Raw genomic sequence first — 20,060 nt, 5'->3', positions numbered from 1 at the left:
CTTAGAATAGTACTAGCACACCTCTGCTCAAGGCAGATGATTAGAAATGCAATACAAACTTGAATTGAAAAAACAAGCATGAACAGAAGCTTGTTTTAGCTGGCCTGGTTTGTCTGTTTTAGATGGATTTTGACACTTTTCAACTGGTTAGGCAGGGAAGCCAGCTGACCAACCAGCCAAACCACACTAGCTTGATGAGGCTGGGGGAAGATCTTAAACAATCTAAAACCAGCAGAAACATCTGGTTTTAGGTGTCTTTTGGGTGTTGCATGCCAAAGTACCATAGCCAGAACCGCTAATGATTATTTACTACCATTCAAAGGTTTGAAATCCGTTACATTATTCATTTTTTGAAAGAAATTAAGTTTTATTGAGCAAGGATGCATTGCATTTATCAAGTTACTTACAGTAAAGGCATTTATAATGTTGCAAAAGATTTTTATTTTGAATAGTGTTCTATTTATCAAATAATCCTCAGAAAAATCGATCACGTTTTCCACAAAAAAACAAAAATCACGAATAATTAGTAGCACAACTGTTTTCAACATTGATGATAAGAAGAAAAGTTTCTTGAGCACAAAAAATTATTTCTGAAGGTTCTAGGTGTTTAATTCTGTCTTTAGGAGGCCATAGGAATGTAAATAATCATAACTTAGTGCGGACAGTCTCTTTCCTTTTATTCACAATGAGCTCTTCTGCTCTGTTCCCAGTACTGCCAAGTTTGTTGAATCATTAACAGGGAGCCTCAATCCCAGCCCTCTATCTCACACTCACACACAAACTCTTGCACAATACAACTGATATAATGATGCACAGTAATGATACCAATTAATGTAGCCGGACAGGTTGCGAGAGAGGGATGCTTACTTTGCATTTTTCAGGATAAATTACAGAATCCCACTGGACAAAACACTCGTGTTTAATATGCAGGATTACGCTTTAACTGTAATGGTGCTCAGAATAAAGCCATTTTAAATGAGTGTCAGCGTTGAGAGTCCTCATCTGTTTTAAAGAGCCTGACTGTTAGGAGAAACAAACATGAGTTTGACATGAATCAGAGAGGAAAAGACCTCTCAAATATCCCATTACCACACCCACAGCCACTCAGGACTGAATTATATGCCTCGTGGTGCTCTTCAGTTGCAGAAAACTTTGAGCGTAGTTTTAAAGTATCATAACCGCCTTTTAAATTTTTTTAAATAATTACATTTTCCTCAGTGCCAAAAATTTGTTTGACTATTTCTGTTAAATTCTGTCTTATCAAAAATATGCCACCAACATTAATACTGGTCATAATATATTTTATTATTTACGTAGAAAAATACAATATATATGAAATTGTAAAATAGATGTATATTTAAATTTTATTGTCAAGTCATATATATATATATATATATATATATATATATATATACAATTGGAGGCTGACTAAATACTTTTTTTCCCCACTGTATGGGCTGTCAATCGATTAAAATTTTTAATATAATTAATTACATGATGTGTCGATTAATTCATCTAATTAATCACAAATTACATTTGGCTGTGAAAATACCCCCAAAAGATTATTTAAAGCTTTTTTTTTGTGTTAAATGAGAACGTTGCAATTAGACATTACAAATAGTAGCTTTAGAAAAAAATATTTTATTTGATTCAACATAAAATGTATTACACATAATTGTTTAGGCTACAATGACCTAACATAATTAAAGCTTTTTTTTTTGTGTTAAATGAGAACGTTGCAATTAGACATTACAAATAGTAGCTTTAGAAAAAAATATTTTATTTGATTCAACATAAAATGTATTACACATAATTGTTTAGGCTACAATGACCTAACATAAACTATGAAACATAAAAGGATTCAAAGCGTTTATTGTCATATGCCCAGTGAGGAAAACAAGTTTCCCTGAGCAATGAAATTCTTACTTTGCTGTCCACAATGAATGCCAAGACTAATACAAAACTATACACACACATACACAAACTATACACACATACATACACAATGTAAGAAACATAATAATAAAAACTATGCTGCAGTAGTAGGAATATGGACTATGAAAAAATTGAAATATAGACTATGTGTATCTATATGTGCGAGTATAGAGTAGAAATATAGAATGTGAAAATAGAAATATAGACTATGACTATGACAGATGTGCAAATTGAGATGAGGCTACATGAGTAATATTAACAAATATACAATGGTAGTAATAACATTACAAATGTTCAAATGAGATGAAACAATTTGGACCGACTGTTCTCTGAGATAGATAAGTCCACTAGCTAGCTACCAGTTTAAGAGTCTAATAGCTGAGGGGAAGAAGGAGTTCCTTAATCTGGAAGTCCTGCAATTTACACTCGATTCGTTCAAATGGCTGATTAATTCAGGAATGAAGTAAATGGCTCTCTTTATGAATGGGCCTTTGAATCATTAATTCACCCGATTCGTTCAAAACGAGGATTCATTCAGAAACTAACCGCTTTGTTGCTCGGAGACGTACAACAATTCTGCTGTGGCTTTAGGTAATATTTTTGTTGGCAAAACTGAGCAAAAACAGACAATATTGTGTTTAAAACATAAAATATTAACTTCTTATTTACTGAACTGTTGTATAAAATCACATTTGCACTCGTGCTGTCGTGCTGTAATATCGTCTGATATTACTCTAGCTGCTGGTGTGATATCGCTTATCGTATGATATAAATATGAGACAAAAACTCATACAGGGGCATTTTTTGCACCAATATCTTGAATTTTAGGGCATAACTGCATTTATTGTGTTGTTGCCCTGCATCATATTTGTATATGTAAGATGACGAACAGGTCTGGGGGCGTTAACTGCGTTAAAATATTTTAATCGCGTTATTTTTTTCATAACTAATTAACGCATTAAACTGACAGCCCTAAGATATGTGTGTGTGTTTGTGTATATATATATATATATATATATATAGTGTATATATACACGATGTAAAATACAGTATATACAAAATTGTAGAAAATATATTTTCAATAAATATTTTTAATTATTTAAAATTATATTAAAAATGTTATTTATTTAAAATTTAAACTCAAGAAAGAAAATTATAATTGCTTGATTGATTCATCATGAGTTTTTTTTATTGCTTTTATACCTGTCTTATTTATCTTTGTTTTTTTTCGCTCTTGTACAGGACTATGCCGACACAGAAATGCTGCTCTCCAGGGCCAATGTTGACCAGAAGGCTCTGCTGTCCTATGCCAGAGAAGCAGCAGATTTCTCTACCAATCATCAGCTTCCTAAGCTGGACTTTGCCATCAACCATTACGGCCAGCCTGACGTCGCCATGTTTGACTTCACCTGTATGTACGCCTCAGAGAACGCAGCGCTCGTCCGCCAGCGCAACGCCCATAAGCTACTAGTAACCCTGGTGGGGGACAGCCTTCTAGAGGTGAGTGGAACTAAGGAGGGAAATAAGACTGTTCATGAAAGGGAGTTTGTTATTTGTTAAAACTTCCTTTAATAGAACCAGATGGTGTTTTTCCATGAAATACCACAAAATTGGCTTTTGCTGTTCTCCAACATCTTCCTTCGACAAATTTCAACTTCTGAAAATACATTTTCTCACATAAATCTGAAACCACCACTTCAGAAGCTGTGGTAATGAAATTATTAAGTTAAAACACCACACTCTTTTACACTACCTAGCCCGCAACTGTGAGGGCAGTTTTTCCATCTTCTTCCAAACAGAAGGTAACTGATTTCTAATATGAAGTGTACAGGAACAAGTTGACTGATGAATATGTCGTGTGTGTGTGTGTGTGTGTGTGTGTGTATAGCCATTCTGGCCGATGGGCACTGGAATAGCAAGAGGCTTCTTGGCAGCCATGGATGCAGCGTGGATGGTGCGGAGTTGGGCTCATGGAAGCTCCCCTTTGGAAGTGCTGGCTGAACGGTAAGACATACTATGCACAGAATGGAATGCTGTTTGTTTTTCAAAATAGTGCATAAGATACAGAATGCAATAATAAGGCTTTCAAAAACATGGTGGTTGTTTTCAGATGTGATATTGAACATATGATAATGGAAATAAATGCAATTGTTTTGCAGTTTAATCTGATTTGTGTCTGAATATTTAAACTTGGCATACTGTAAAAATAATATGAGTAATATGATGTTATTCCAAACACATCAAGAGTGATACAAAACTTATGATGAGGTTGACAGTGATTGTGTCTTCAAACTGAGCAGTAAACAGCTCAAGTCCCTGCTGGCCGTCATTTACTGTGGTGCTCGTTTTCTTCCTGCACTGTTATTTTGCTGCATACTGCAGGGTAATTCACAGTGGTAAAGCACTTTTCAACTTGTATGCAATAAGCAGCGTGTTTGCGGGGAAGCAAAAGTGTTTTACGAGCGAGTAGCTTGCATGATGTCTCTAGGGTCTCATCTTGAGACATCACTAAAGGGATGAATGCCAAAATGAAGGGAATTTGGGTCTGAAAACAAGCACGGCTCCTTTGGGTTTCAGGGAAAGTATCTATCGACTGCTGCCTCAGACGACACCAGAGAATGTGAGCAAGAACTTTAGCCAGTACAGCGTGGACCCGACTACACGGTACCCCAACATCAGCCTTCACCAAGTGAGACCCAACCAGGTGGGTTTATGCACATCTGACCGGTCAGAAAACCCAGCTGCAAGTTTTGTCTAGTTATTTTTGCTAAATATTTATTTGAGAAATTTAATAGCACTTAAATTAAATATATTGCAGATCTCTCTCTCTCTCTCTCTCTATTATACTGTACATTGTCATTTGTAATATCATGATCCCTAAATTCACTTTTAGTATTTAAAATTGATATAGCTTCAATGTTTTTTTTTTAATTAATCTAATTTTTATTTGGACAAAAGCATAGAATTTCAATATTGGCTATTTATCAGTTATTGGCTATAACAAAAACAAACAAACAAACAAAAAAATGCTTATTTGTCCTAATTTTACTAACTTTACTTACTATACTTATCTGCCCTAATTTTAATTTTGGTGCATTCCAAAAAATAAACAGTATACATTTTTTAGTATCATTTTCACTCTTTTTTTTTTTTGGCTTTTGAGTAAATCTGTAAATAAGGTAATTCATTTTGTGCACATTTCATTTGCTGTCACTTTATGCACATATTGGCATTTTATCTGCCTTCTGCATGCTTTCTAGATATTGGCGATATTGGCTTTACAATATAATTGTCTGCAGGTACGGCATCTGTTAGACACCGGAGAAACCAGGGATTTGCGTGTCGACATGGAGAATGTGGTCAACTCATCAACTCCTAAACTCAAAAGAAATGGTTGGTAGATTTAGTATCGCATTATTATTATACATCAGCTGTGGATACATACATTTTCCATATATTTATTTAGTCTTTCCATACATTGTATAGTCTCAAATGTAAATGTGTATAATTTGATTTATTTTCATCCTAGAAATTCTGCTTGAGAAGCAATTGCAAGGTAATTTTGTGGGCGACTCTAATCCGAATGCATGATGTTCTACAGGCTTCTACGTTTCAACTAGCTTTGTGCAGTTTGTTGTATGAGAAGAGTAACTGACATGGAATGGAAAGTTGTCTTTGAGCACTTTAGAATTAAATGCAACTATGCACTAACAAATATTTGTGGATTTTCACAAACTGAGAAATATTATCAATGCTGTCGGTGTCTTGAATGTTTCATAACCTCTCAAAAAGGAATGAAATGCACCATGAAAGTTCTTCAGACGTTGTTCTGGTCATGTGACTAACTCCGATCCGATTGGATGTTGGCGCATTCCATTACTGAATATGCACATTCTTGCTTAGGCACCACTTGACATTGCTTTCCCCCATCAGAGTCCATCGTGCGCTCCAGTAAGCTGCTGAACTGGTGTCAAAGACAGACGGAGGGATACAGAGGTGTCAGCGTGTCTGATCTCACCATGTCCTGGAAGAGCGGCTTGGCCCTGTGCGCGCTCATCCACCGATACAGACCAGACCTCATGTAAGTGCAGTATGCCACATGCTGATCCCAACAAAAGCTCTGTGTTATTTGCGCTGCTATATTTAGATATGCAGGACTGGAGCACAAACGCTGCTGCAGAGAATCAGAGATTCAGTTCATGCAAAGAATAACAAAACTTGAATCGGAAAAGACGTGTAAGTCATATGCCCCGCAGTGTGAGAAGACAGGAGATCAAGCAAAGTTAAAAGGAAAATTTTGACCTTTTAGAGAGTTTTTAGATTTTGGTGTATGATTATGAGCTTTGGACTAGAATCATAAAAGATGCACTCTGTACTGTAGTTTTTTCCATCATTAAAAAGGTTTTTGACAAAAATAAATGTATAATTTATAATACCTTGTGACAAATATGTTTAAAATGATGTATACTTATACCTTAGCCATCTTCAAGAATCGGCTAAAAGCACATCTCTTCCATCTTTATTTGACCCTCTAACTCTTATGCAAAGAATAACAAAACTTGAATCGGAAAAGACGTGTAAGTCATATGCCCCGCAGTGTGAGAAGACAGGAGATCAAGCAAAGTTAAAAAGAAAAATGTTTGACCTTTTAGAGAGTTTTTAGATTTTGGTGTATGATTATGAGCTTTGGACTAGAATCATAAAAGATGCATTCTGTACTGTAGTTTTTTCCATCATTAAAAAGGTTTTTGACAAAAATAAATGTATAATTTATAATACCTTGTGACAAATATGTTTAAAATGATGTATACTTATACCTTAGCCATCTTCAAGAATCGGCTAAAAGCACATCTGTTCCATCTTTATTTGACCCTCTAACTCTAGCATTCTCTAGTCTAATTCTATTCTTAAAGGGGTCATATGATGCGATTTCAAAGCTCACCGGCCTCCGCTCACTCTAGCCCTCCAGCCGTTCCTCACTCTAGCCCTCCGGCCGTTCCTCTCTCTAGCCCGCGGCCTCTGCTCACTCTAGCCCGCCGTGTGTGACGCTAAATAATAACACTAGCTTCTCTATTCTTTTTGTATTCTATTTATTTGTTTTCTATCTATTTCTATCTGTTTTATTTGTATTTATTATATAATTAAAAAAAAGCCTTGCTGTTGCTACGTGTACTGCATTAGGTTTAACTTAGACTTGTCATAGCACTTGCATATCATTGCTCTTTTGTTGATTTTGATTGCTTCCATTGTCCTCATTTGTATGTCACTTTGGATAAAAGCGTCTGCTAAATGACTAAATGTAAATGTATACTCAAATATGATACACTACCATTCAAAGGTTTGGGGGCAATAATATATTTTTTTAAAGAAATGTATACTTTTTTCAGCAAGGACACATTAACTTGATTAGAAGTGACATTTATAACATTTATTCTATAATAGAAGACCGAAAACTAGACACAAAACAGAAGATTCGATGGGTCAAAGATTTAACAGCTTTGTAGTTGATAGCACCTAGAAATGAAAATTCTGTCATCATTTACTAACCCTCATGTTATTCCAAACCTTCATGACTTACTTTCTTCTGTTGAACACAAAATAAGTTATTTTGAAGAATGTGGGTAATCAAACAGTTTCTGGTCCTCATTTACAGCCATAGTACTTTTTTCCCTACTATGGAAGTCAATGGGGACCAACAACTGTTTGGTTACTCATATTCTTTAAACTACCTTCTTTTATGTTCAAAAGAAGATAGAAGCTCATACAGTTTTGGAAAACTTGAATGCAAGTAAATAATGACAGAATTTTCATTTTTGTGTGAACTGTCCCTTTAAGCTGTGGAATACGAGTCAGCAAGAACATACGGAGTGCGCCTTCAAGTGATAATGCCATTGCTAATATTAAGTGTTTCTTCAGCTGTGGTAGTTAATTTGTCCTCACCTCATTACTTTTGATAAGATATTTATAGCTTTGTTTACCATATAGTGTTTATATACTTGGCTTACTCATCTGTTGAGTACAGCACACTATAATAACAGTACGGCTGGGTAAGTTTCTGCTTTTCAAAAGGTCAGGAACTCATGCTGTAGTTATTCTTACTCTGGGCTCTGTTACATAGAACAGCTGAAAGCCCCATTAGCTTTTGAGACGCACATTAACATTATCATAACTGTCCATTAGAGCAGATGCTGAGTGACCTTTAAAAGCTTTTGCTTATGAGTTGTTTGTCATGGTCAGCTAAACTAGTCTGCATTTGTGTTTGTAAGGCAGCATTAGTGGAAGTCTCGGAGGAGGATACCACACACCGACAATTGCCTTCTTCAGTAGCTCAATCCAGATACATTAGTTCAGTTTCATATACATACTATAGGAAGTATATTTCTGATAATGCATATAAAATAGACTGTGTGAATTGACACAGTTGGCAAGTTAAATTTTAAGTAGCCATTACTTCAGTCTTCAGAGTCACATGATGCTTCATAAATCACTCTAATATTATCAATGTTGATAATAGTTTTGCTGCTTAATATTTATGTTGGAACCACTATATATTAAATATTATATATAATATGTGCAATATACTATATAAAGTTTGTGATTTGAAGAATAATTTGAGTGTGAAACATTTTAATAGAATGTCCAATTTTAAATGATATTAGACCACGTTTTTACTCAAAAAAAAAAAAAAAAAAAAAAAAAAAAAAAACAAAAAATTTTTTAAAAAGGCTCCCGAACTACCAAGACATTTTTAAAAAGGTCTCTCCCGGAAGAACTTTAACCTGGAATTATTATCATTGATTTCATTGAAAGATTCTGTATGATTTTTATCAGTACTATTATTGTTTTTTTTAATAATGTTTGTATGCATGTTCAATGTATGTTTGATTGCTTCTTAAGAAAATGTTATATTATTATAAATAATGTATTGAAATGATCCTGTTAATGTTGCTATAAATATAGCCATTGTTGCTGATATGGCGTTAAAACATAAATAAATACATAAATAAATTATATATTATATAATATATAATGTTCATGATAACATTTATTTGAAATAGAAATCTTTTGTAACATTATAAATGTCTTTGATCAATTTAATGTCCTTGCTGAAAAAACTGACCTGACACCAAACTTTGAATGATAGTCACTGTGATGTGGATATTTTCAAATAGATCATTTTTTAAACCAAGTATTGGTTCTTTGCTAAAATATTTTCTTTTTGATGCTGAAAGAGATTTACACTAACAGATTTGCATCCGTAAGGCAACCTTTAATGACGGTTCCCAGTTTGACACAATATGAGCAACACAGACTAACTTGGGAATGCAGCAAAATTCAACTTTAAAGTTTAATGCAATGCGGCGACCAGCAGTTGGAGTCCAGACAGTGAAGCTTGTGTGATCCACAGCCTTATGCAGTTGTATGCAGCAACCGAGTAATAACTGCTGCTAGCAACCAAACAAAACAACAACTTGAATCGCTGTCAGTGTGAACAGCCCTTGAAAATTCAGTTCAGCAGATGTTCTTGTGACATTTAGGATTGAAATATGTAATAAACTGCTTTCTAGATCATGCTCTTTTTACAGTATCATTGATGCATGTGGGTTATCTGGCGTCAGTGTTTTTAAATCTTTTCTAACTTGCTAAATAACATGATTGTGGGATATGGAGATGTCTCATGTTGCGATGTCTTGTAACTACAGTGACTTTGACTCGTTGGATGAGAAAGACATGGAGAAGAACAACCAGTTGGGTTTTGACGTGGCCGAAAAAGAGTTTGGGATTTCTCCCATCATGACCGGGAAGGAGATGTCAGTTGTGGTGGAGCCTGACAAGCTCTCCATGGTGATGTACCTCAGCCAGTTCAACGAGATGTTCAAGGACACTGTGCCACCAGGTGGTGAGTTGTAGAGCTACAATAATGCATCAAGAGAAACTTGCAAAACCAAAAAGGAATGTTAGGCATTAGGAGTGTTTATGCTATTTCTTAGCATGCAGTTCATTCATCGATTTTAGTCATCATTATTCATATTTTTGTGTTTCAGAAAACCACAATCTGAGCCCTGAGGAGAAGGCTGCGTTGATTGCCAGCACTAAGTCACCCATCTCGTTCCTCAGTAAACTGGGTCAAAGCATCGCTATCTCCCGCAAACGAAACCCCAAGGTAGTCAAGTTTCTTTTTGATACTGCAAAATGAGTGATTCTTGCCATCTCAACTTTTCCTCTCAAACCCTGTGTAGGATAAAAAAGAAAAGGAACTGGATGGTCTGGGGAAAAGACGAAAGACCAGCCAGGCTGGACAATCAGAGGATGTAAGGCCATATCTTGCTGGATCATTGGATGTACAACATTGTGTACAGTTAGGTCCATATATATTTGGACACTGACACGATTTTCATAATTTCGCCTCTGTATGCCACCAGAACAGAATTAAAAATAAAACAATCAAGATGAATTCGAAGAGCAGACTTTAAGCTTTAATTCAAGGGGTTGAACAAAAAATATAACACAAAATGCTTAGGAATTACAAACATTTTATACACAGTACCCCCATTTTCAGGGGCTCAAATGTAATTCGACAAATAAATATAATCATAAATAAAATGTTCATTTTTAATATTTTGTTGAGAATCCTTTGCAGGCAATGACTGCCTTAAGTCTGGAACTTAGGTTCCAGAGACTGGGTTTCCTCCTTTGTGAAGCTTTGCCAGGCCTTCACTGTAACACCAGTAACCCAGTGCCACTGGAAGCCGTGCATGCTCATGCCATCACACTGCTCCACCATGTTTCACAGATGATGTTGTATGCTTTGGATCATGAGCTGTTCCAAGCCTTCTCCATACTTTTTTCTTCCTGTCATTCTGGTACAGGTTGATCTTAATTTTAGCTGTCCAAAGAATGCTTTTCCAGAAGTGGTCTGGCTTTTTTAGATGTTTTTGGCAGTCTAATCTGGCCTTGTTTGCTCCTTGTGGTGAACCCTCTGTATTTGCTCTCGTGAAGTCTTCTCTTGATTGTAGACAGTGACACGTCTACCTCCTGGAGAGTGTCCTTCACTTGGCTGGATGTTGTGAAAGGGTTTTTCATTACCATGTCCTCCGTGGACGTCCAGGCCTCTTTATGTTGCTAAGCTCACCAGTGCATTCTTTTTTCTCATAATGTATCAAACTGTTGATTTGGCCACTCCAAATGTTCCTGGTATCTCTCTGATGGATTTGTTTTGTTTTTGAAGCCTAAAAATTGTGAAAATTGACAATTTCACTTGTTTTACCATGTCCTCCGTGGACGTCCAGGCCTCTTTATGTTGCTAAGCTCACCAGTGCATTCTTTTTTTCTCATAATGTATCAAACTGTTGATTTGGCCACTCCAAATGTTGCATCAGAATCTCTCTGATGATGGATTTGTTTTGTTTTTGAAGCCTAAAAATTGTGAAAATTGACAATTTCACTTGTATGGAGACATCCTTTGACAGCATGATGTGGGTTCAGAGCAACAGCTTCCAAATGCAAATAGCACACTTTTAGAATCAACTCCAGAACTTTTACCTGCTTAATTGATATAGAAATAATTAAAGAATAGCCCACATCTGTCCATGAAACAGCTTTTGAGTCAGTTGTCCAATTACTTATGGTCCCTTGAAAAAGGGCGGAGGTACATATTAAATAGCTGTAATTCCTTAACCTTTTCTCCAATTTTGATAAGTTGAATACCCTCAAATTAAAGCTCAGAGTGTGCACTTTAAGCCCATATTCATATAACTGTAACTTGAATATGTTTTGGTCAGCAGCTAAAATAATAAAAATTGTGCCTGTGTCCAAATATATATGGACCTAACTGTATGTACTTGTAAAAATCCTTTCATTCCTGTTCTCCAACATCACAGGAAGAGTTGCAGAGGGTTAATCGAGACGACAGGCCCTCTATAGCTACTGCTCTGACAGAACGTAAAATTGACTCTGCTGCAGCAGCGAACAACAACAACAAAGTGAAGTCGATGGCCACACAGCTGTTAGCGAAGTTTGAGGAGAACGCCCCGACGCAGTCCACCGGTCTCAAGCGACAGGTTGGTTAGAATTTGTGTTTTTGCACGGTAGCTGCCTAAAATGACTATGGACGTTCATTTGTGAATTCTTAAAATAACACGTGTAATAAAGCATCATCTTCAGCAACAGGCTAAACTGCTTTGTTGGAGCAAAATTTGCAACACAATGTTTGTTGTTCTGCAGGAATGTCTGGCTGACTGTACCAGTGCTATTTTGTTATTATTTACATGCTATTATAGTATTTATTAATATTTTGAGTTAGCTTTATTTTTTATATTTTCAGTTTTCATTTTAGTTTAATTTTATGTGTTGTCATTTTTATTAGTTTTTCTATTTTACTTTATTTTTACTTCTGTAATTTTAGTATTTACATTTATTAAATTTTTTTATTTTTAAGTTTTAGTTAACAATAACACTAGACTGTATATTATCCCTTCAATCTGTAGGAACTGTTTCATTTTAAACTTAAGTTAAAAATGAACCTTTACTTACCAGGAAATAGGCAAAATACTACATGAAAATGACAACTGATTTAAGGCGGGCAGTGTTAGAATATCACATTGTGAATCAGCATTACTTTTTTTTGTGCAATGCTATTTATTTATGTGGGAAGCATAAAAGCTCATGTGGTTATAAAGCCCAGGTTTGTTAAACCAAGCGAGACGAATCCTGTCCTAAACTGCTGTTACTTGATGTTTGAAGTGCACAGGATGCTGGGATTGTTTGAAATGATCAGGTTTATAGAGGAAAATTGACTCTGATTCACGCTGTGGTCCATTCTAGAGGTCAACCGTTAGTGGATTTTGCCGATACCTGAGGTTGGTCCACACTGGCCGACACCGATTAATTAACCGATAGTTTTAAAATTGATACTGAACAAAAACTAAAATAGTGCTTTATTAACAAAAACCGTACTGAACCATACTAGTAGTAGTAGTAAAAATAAATAATAATAGTAAATGTTGAAATTAACACTCTAACAAGGAACAATACTTACACAGCTTTCATTAATCTTAATTCTACAAATGGACTCTTATTTTAAAGTGTTACCATTTAATTTCAACTGTCATGCTTAAAGATCCACATCTTTAAATATATACACAAAGGCTATAGCATTAAAATTATATACATATGGATATTGTATGTATACTCTCACACTTTAACTGCTTCTATTCTTGAACACTTGATGATTATCTAATCAAAATAAAAGCGCAGCGCTGAGTCTAGGAGAACTCACCGGTATCACACACACTCCGGACGTGTCGCGTACAACTCGAGCAGCGGTCTAAAACAGTTTATTTAATCACCAAACAGACACAAGTATACTTCAAGAATGAACAATTTGGCATGGATGAGTTTGAAGTTCCTTTCTATTCATATAAGAATTATGAATAAAATGTGTCTTGGTTTTCACAAAAATATTAAGTGGCCCAACTTAAGCAGTTTCCAACTGTGATGATAATAGGAAATGCTTCCTGGAGACTGAAGTAATGGCTGCTGGAAATTCAGTGTTGCCATCCCATTAAATATATTTTGTAATAAAATTTAACTATATTTCTCTTTTACTGCATAAATGCAGCCTTGGTGAGCATAAAAGACTTCAAAAACAATAAAAAATCTTACTGACCCCAAGCTTTTAAACGGTAGTGTTTTTCTCAGGTGTCTGTTGTCTGCCTCATGCATGGACTGACTCATTTGGATGTCTGCTCATTCATCTGTTTCCTTCTACTTCCTGCATTAATTTGTTTCAAACTCAGTACCTGATCACATGCTTTTAATAGTTGTTATTTATTCATGCATTGCAATGCACATTGCAGGTGTTTTTTCTGCAGTCAGTTCAGTCATTCACTTTCAGTTTCTCTCTGCATGCCTATCCTTATCCTTATTTCTCATTTCTGTTCTTTTCCATTCTCTTTCTCACTCCAATGGATGTTAATGGCTTTGGCACTTCCTCACTTTTCCATTGGTCACTTCACTGGTTACAGGGGGACTCCATGCCCGATCTGGGGCTCATACTGACCCCCTCTCCGGCCGCTCCCTCTCTGAAAGAGTCAGTGCGGCTGGCTCCAGTCCCTGCATGGAGGAAGGTAAAGAGTGTAGTACAATCCCATGTTCCCAGATTCCCATCAACCGTTAACACTCTAAGTACCTAATTTACCTCTCTACTCATCCATAATTGTTATTGTCTTTGTGACTAAATGAACTGGGTCTTAACTAAGCTTGTTTTGTTGAAATATGTCTTACATGTCCATTTTTCTTCATTTAGTCTTAATGCTGCATCAAAAGCTAGTTTCTTGTTTGTTTGAGTTGAAGTAGCTATATGTCTTTACTGTCTCTTTTATCAATTAAATGCATGCTTGCTAATTACAGGTCATTACATAAATACAGTACAATACAATACAATGCAATACTGACCCCAAACTGAATGGTAATGCATTTACTGTTCTCTAAAGTCTATAATTGGGTTTATTAAGCTCAGTTGGTTAGCCAAGTTTGTTTCCATTTGTTTTAATGAGAGAACCATTATATGAACATGAAGGCTTGTGCGTGTGTGAGGGGAAAACATGACACCTTGAATTCATCTTTTATGCTTGTATTAAGAGGCGCACACAGTTACAGGAGCAGATGAGTTTCCGCTATAAAGAAAGACTGAAGTGTCAAACTCTCCCCATCAAACAGGAGCAGGTACACAGCTGTAGAAAAGACGCATTGCTTACAGTTATCATATAGTGCTCTGTGTCCTTCCTTGTGTAGTAAGCAAGAAGATACTGTAGTCCCATAAGATGATCATATAGTCTCCTGTGTACTTGTCTTCTGTTGTTAGTTTCCTGTTTGACTAGACGTGCTCATGCATCAGAGACCTAGAGGCATATCTTTCAACACTGCACTTTGGTGCTCTTTGTTTGCGTTTCCAGTTTGATTGAGACGAATGAGCCGAACGCTTTGCTTATTGTGCTGGTGCTTTGATATTCCTCGTTCTCAGATTGTAGAGTTTCAGATGTGGTTTTGATAGCTTTGTTAGACATTCCATGTGCATGGGAGGTCTGTGTGTTTGTTAAGTGTCACTAAAGTCACTGGGTTTGATTATCAACGTGTGTTTTTCTGCTTCTAATGGGTCACTGTTTGTTCTCTTAACGCAACGTTCCTGTCTCTCATCACTACGGTTGTGTTTGTGTGTAGTAGGTGATTGGATGTTTGGATGGTATTATCAGGTTTTTTAATTAGAGGAGTGTGTGAGGTGTTGTATTTATGTGAACGTGTTTCTCCTCTCTTGTCTCTCTGAAGGCCAGCAGCGGGACTGAGGTCTTGAGGAGCTGCCCTAAGAAAACCATTCTCCTTTCTTCTTCCTCACCCTCATCTTCCTCATTCTCTTCATCGTTTCTTCCACACGCACAGGTGACACTCTCCTGTCTGGCTGTACTAACCTCAGCATCTCTCACAGGGGCTAGCTTTAACAGAATTCCTTCTATTGCAGTCTCTTGAAATTAGGTTTTTGGAGGCATTTAGACTTTATGGTGCAGAACTGTTTGTCTTGATCAATGTATTGAGCAATCCTCCTGGCATATTCACATTTTTTTTATATATACTTCAACAGTTTGATCTCTGCAAACAATTGTACAAAAAGCACACAGGAAAAAAAATATTGATAAACTTCAAATACCCTTTAAGTACATGTAAGGAAAATAAGTAAAGACTATTTTGACACTATTATTATTATTTGACTTCATATATTCATCCATAATTTTTTTTTTATAACATCATGCTCCATTGCTCCAATCTTTAGATGAAAAGTTCAAAAGCAATTATTTTAAATAGAAATCTTTAAGGCATTATAAAGTGTAATTTTTGTCATTTTTGATCAATTTAATGCGATTTAATTATTAAATTTAGTGTATTTATTAAAACCATGTTTTCAGACATTTTTTCCTGGTTTTAATATTCTTTAGCTGTGGTTAAATATTATATTTAGCATTTATTTGTAATAAAACATTTATCATTCAGTCAGGCTTGTCAGTTTTGAAAGTATGTAGTTGCACATCCTTATGACCAATTTACCTAAAGCTGAAATGGAATGTTTCGTGCAGTTCTGGAAACCAAAAAAGTTGTCATTGTGTTTTATGGAGTTTGATAAAGTTGAAATTGCATTTTGGTTCGCATCAGTTTAATGAAAATACTGGAATGGACCACCATGGCTTTTGTTGCATTTTTGTTTCAGAAATATGGGGCTGTTACCCTTCTAGTTTTGATTGTTCGTTTAGTCCGAGATCTCCTAGCTAATGATAGGGTGGAACTGATTTATGTCTGTTCTCTGCAGCATCATGTTAACCAGTCAGAGATAAACAAGTGTAATGGTGGTGGTGATGAAGAGAATGAGATCCAGGACCCTTCAATCTATTACAGGGTAACCATGACATCTGCATGGGGCTTTTCTCAAAACTTTGCTAAAAAAAAATCTTTTGAAGATTTGTAACTTCCATTACATCTTCGTGAACATGCATGTTGTTTGGAGAACTACAGATAACTTCACTAGATTTGCGGAATAAACATGTTATATTTATAACAATGTGTAATTTCAGTATATATATTAATTTTTAGAATTAGAACTACAAAAACTTGCAGCACAAATGAGTGCCACAGATGTGATGTCAAAACCAAGAAGAATTATTCACCATGTGTTCCCTTGAGATTTTCCTACGAGTTTTTCAATGTAGGAGTAAATATAAATTGACGATACTTGGATATTTTGCTCTACAACATAAATTACACATACAGAAAATCTTTTTTTTTTATGTTAAAAAATGAACATAACTGTTTGTTCGTAACATGTAACTACATAAGAATTAAGGAGTGTGAGTGTGTACAGTTATTTTGAAGATTTGTAACTTCCATTACATCTTCGTGAACATGCATGCATGCATGCATGTGTGTTTGGAGAACTACAGTTAACTTCACTAGATTTGCGGAATAAACATGTTATATTTATAACAATGTGTAATTTCAGTATATATATTAATTTTTAGAATTAGAACTACAAAAACTTGCAGCACAAATGAGTGCCACAGATGTGATGTCAAAACCAAGAAGAATTATTCACCATGTGTTCCCTTGAGATTTTCCTACAAGTTTTTCAATGTAGGAGTAAATATAAATTGACGATACTTGGATATTTTGCTCTACAACATAAATTACACATACTGAAAATCTTTTTTTTTTTTATGTTAAAAAATGAACATAACTGTTTGTTCGTAACATGTAACTACATAAGAATTAAGGAGTGTGAGTGTGTACAGTTTACATGATCTTTTAGAAATCATACTAATATGCTTATTTACTGCTCAAGAAACGTTAATTATTATTATCAAAGTTGAAGTGTGTAAATTGTACACTTGCCCCATAGATTTGTAAATGCTATTATTATAAGCACTGTTGTTATTTTTGGGTGCTGTCAGTGAAGGTTAACTTGTATTTAACTTGCAGTATTTCTTTTAAGATTGTAGACTTCTAGTTTTCTTTCTGCCTACCTACCTGCTGTTCCCGTCATCTTGCCTTTACATCCCTCATCTCTCTCTATGTCTCTCTTTCTGTCTCTACCTCTTTCAAAGTCTAAGAAAAAGGCGTCACACTTCTTCACAGAGCAGTGGTACAGAGCGTGTGATGTGAGCTCTGTTAGCCCTCTGCACTCTCCCAGCTCTTTCCGGCAGGTAGCAATGATGCATCTAATGACTGCTGTGTTCTGGAGTCGTGTGTTTGCATGGATGTGTTTCTGTAACACTTTCAAACGCACTCTGTTAATGGAGGAGAGCTGCCATTCTGTATATGTCTGAGTTGTCTCTCTCCAGTCTTCTTTTGTGTGTATGTATCAGTGTGTGAAGCTGAGAATATTGAAATACAACAAAAATGGACAAGTACTGTATGTTGCCGAACATTTTAACACAGCTGTATGCTGGATGTGACCTATATTCATGAGCTGCATGAAAGCTATTTTTGGAAACTGACCTGCATGTTCATACAACATTGAAATATTGAATTGAATTTGAATTTAACGTGCTTCAAGCATGATTGTTAAAGTCCAGGAAGAGTATTTTGCTGATAAATAAGTTTGCATCTTCACGTATGTTTAACAGTGTAATTTTATGTTGAAGGCTTTTGTTTTAATTAACAGTTGTTGTTTTTTTGTACAACTTGACTGCTTCGTTTTGAATTGCTTTAAGCTGAATTACACCTACACAAATAACCATGCGAGAAAATTTGATTCTATTTTTTATAAAAATGTTATTCTTTAGTGTCTTGAAACACTCACATTCAAAAAATGTGGGGTTAGTAAGATATTTTAATAGAAAGCTGAATTTTCAGCTTTTCAGCCATTACTCCATTCTTCAGTGTCACATAAACCTTCAGAAAACATTCTAATATGCTGATTTATATGTGCTCAAGAAACATTCTTTTTATTATCAATGTTAAAAACAGTTGTGTTGCTTAATATTTTGGTGGAAATCCAAATTGAGTTTGTTTTTTAATTTAATTTAATTAATAGAAAGTTCACGTAGCCTCATTTATATTTGAAATATACATCTTTTGTAGCATTATGAATGTCTTCACTGTCACTTTTGATTAGTTTAATTGCTAAATAGAAGTATTAATTTCTTTCAAATTAGTCTTATTAACCCCAAACTTCTGAAAGTTAATGTATGTTTGCTTCTTAAAATATGTTATGAAGTAAAAGTGTAATTTTAGGTTGAACGTTTTATCTCAATTAACAGTTTTCCTTGTTACCCGTTTCTCACAACTTGACTGCCTTATTCTGTTTTAGCACTTTGAATTGCTTTGAGCTGAATTACACCTTGTGCCTTCTGCCATCTACACAAATAACCATGCAAGAACATCTGAATTTAACTTTGATTTATTTTTAATTTTTCATAGTCTTGAAAATTGCTACAGCATCTCACTCCGCTTTCAGCCATTTATGCTTTTAAAAACCTTTTTGTTCTGTTCACCACCTGTAGCGCTATGTAAAGATGTACTCAGGGGGTGTGAGCTCACTGGCTGAGCAAATAGCCAATCAGCTTCAGGCTAAGGACGACCCCAGGCCCTTGCTTGAGAAAAGGGATTTGGTAAGAATTATGGGTGTTGTTCACAAATGAGACTGCATAGCTCATTTTTGCTTTGGTACATGGCTAGCTTGTAGCACTGAGAATCACCAACTCTCTGTGACCACAATGCATAAACCATGATTCAGTGCACTGGTAACTGGATCATGACACTGCAGCAACGACAACCAGACAGGAATAACACCTATGAGATTCAATATAAGGCTAAAAAGTTGTTCTGTTTTGGGCATTAAATCCATGTACTCTGTTTTTGTTCCAAGAAAAATGATGTGAGAAAGGTTCACTGTATTGATGCTGAGCTGCAGATGAAACAGTGAACCGTTTTTCTTTCACTTGTCTGTAAACTACTATAGTAGTTTAGTATTTTTTTTTTATAATTTGGACTTTTTTTTACATTTCTAAAATATTCCTAAATCTTTCATTTTTATAATTTCTAAATGTACATAATTTAAAGAATTGTAAAGTTATTTTTATATTTTATTTTAAAGGATGTAGTGATTTACACAGATGTGATTATTTTAGTGTCTTTCACCTAACTTTACACAAGAATTGGGTCTTCAGTTCCTCGAAGCACAGAAGATCATAAATTATTTTGGTGCATGCTGTCTCTCTTTTGGCAGATTTTTAAGCACTTCGTTACCACTCCTGGCTCTCCCTTAAAAAAAGACCTGAACTAGCATGTCTTGCTTCTATGTCTTTCTCTCTGCAGGGTTCCTTGCGGAAGGAGTTCCCTCAGAATATTGGAGGCAGCGATGTGTGTTTCTTCTGTCGGAAGCGCGTCTATGTGATGGAGCGTCTCAGTGCAGAGGGAAAGTTTTTCCATCGCAGCTGCTTCAAGTGCGACTACTGCGGCACCACCCTCCGGCTGTCCTCCTACGCCTTCGATGTTGAGGATGGTATGAAATCCAAGCAGAAATAAAATCCCTCCTGATCATGTTATTCATACTGTAGCTACTTATAGGTTACCATCATTTT

At 35.5% G+C, this 20,060-nt stretch overlaps 1 protein-coding gene across 9 annotated transcripts in view; it reads left to right on the top strand.

Annotated features, from left to right (window-relative positions):
* Positions 1 to 20,060, top strand: part of LOC107559327 (protein-methionine sulfoxide oxidase mical3a) — a 76,650-nt gene that overhangs the window by 38,693 nt on the left and 17,897 nt on the right. For 5 of the 9 annotated variants that reach the window (XM_016243135.1, XM_016243114.1, XM_016243105.1 and 2 more), the window contains exons 8-21: positions 3,178 to 3,435; positions 3,824 to 3,939; positions 4,513 to 4,639; positions 5,235 to 5,328; positions 5,465 to 5,491; positions 5,869 to 6,016; positions 9,639 to 9,835; positions 9,981 to 10,099; positions 10,176 to 10,247; positions 11,817 to 11,996; positions 13,962 to 14,063; positions 14,578 to 14,661; positions 15,262 to 15,372; positions 19,795 to 19,981. In XM_016243135.1, the coding sequence (XP_016098621.1) occupies positions 3,178 to 3,435; positions 3,824 to 3,939; positions 4,513 to 4,639; positions 5,235 to 5,328; positions 5,465 to 5,491; positions 5,869 to 6,016; positions 9,639 to 9,835; positions 9,981 to 10,099; positions 10,176 to 10,247; positions 11,817 to 11,996; positions 13,962 to 14,063; positions 14,578 to 14,661; positions 15,262 to 15,372; positions 19,795 to 19,981 (1,822 nt within the window). The remainder of the gene's footprint in view (positions 1 to 3,177; positions 3,436 to 3,823; positions 3,940 to 4,512; positions 4,640 to 5,234; positions 5,329 to 5,464; positions 5,492 to 5,868; positions 6,017 to 9,638; positions 9,836 to 9,980; positions 10,100 to 10,175; positions 10,248 to 11,816; positions 11,997 to 13,961; positions 14,064 to 14,577; positions 14,662 to 15,261; positions 15,373 to 19,794; positions 19,982 to 20,060) is intronic. The other 4 variants (XM_016243149.1, XM_016243166.1, XM_016243128.1 and 1 more) reach the window with 3 other exon arrangements.

Source organism: Sinocyclocheilus grahami, unplaced genomic scaffold (assembly GCF_001515645.1).
Source record: "Sinocyclocheilus grahami isolate Dianchi unplaced genomic scaffold, SAMN03320097.WGS_v1.1 scaffold22.1, whole genome shotgun sequence".
NCBI classification, from domain to species: Eukaryota; Metazoa; Chordata; class Actinopteri; order Cypriniformes; family Cyprinidae; genus Sinocyclocheilus; species Sinocyclocheilus grahami.
The sequence above is the reverse complement of the archived record's forward strand: the minus strand, read 5'-3'. Positions and strand labels throughout refer to the sequence as shown.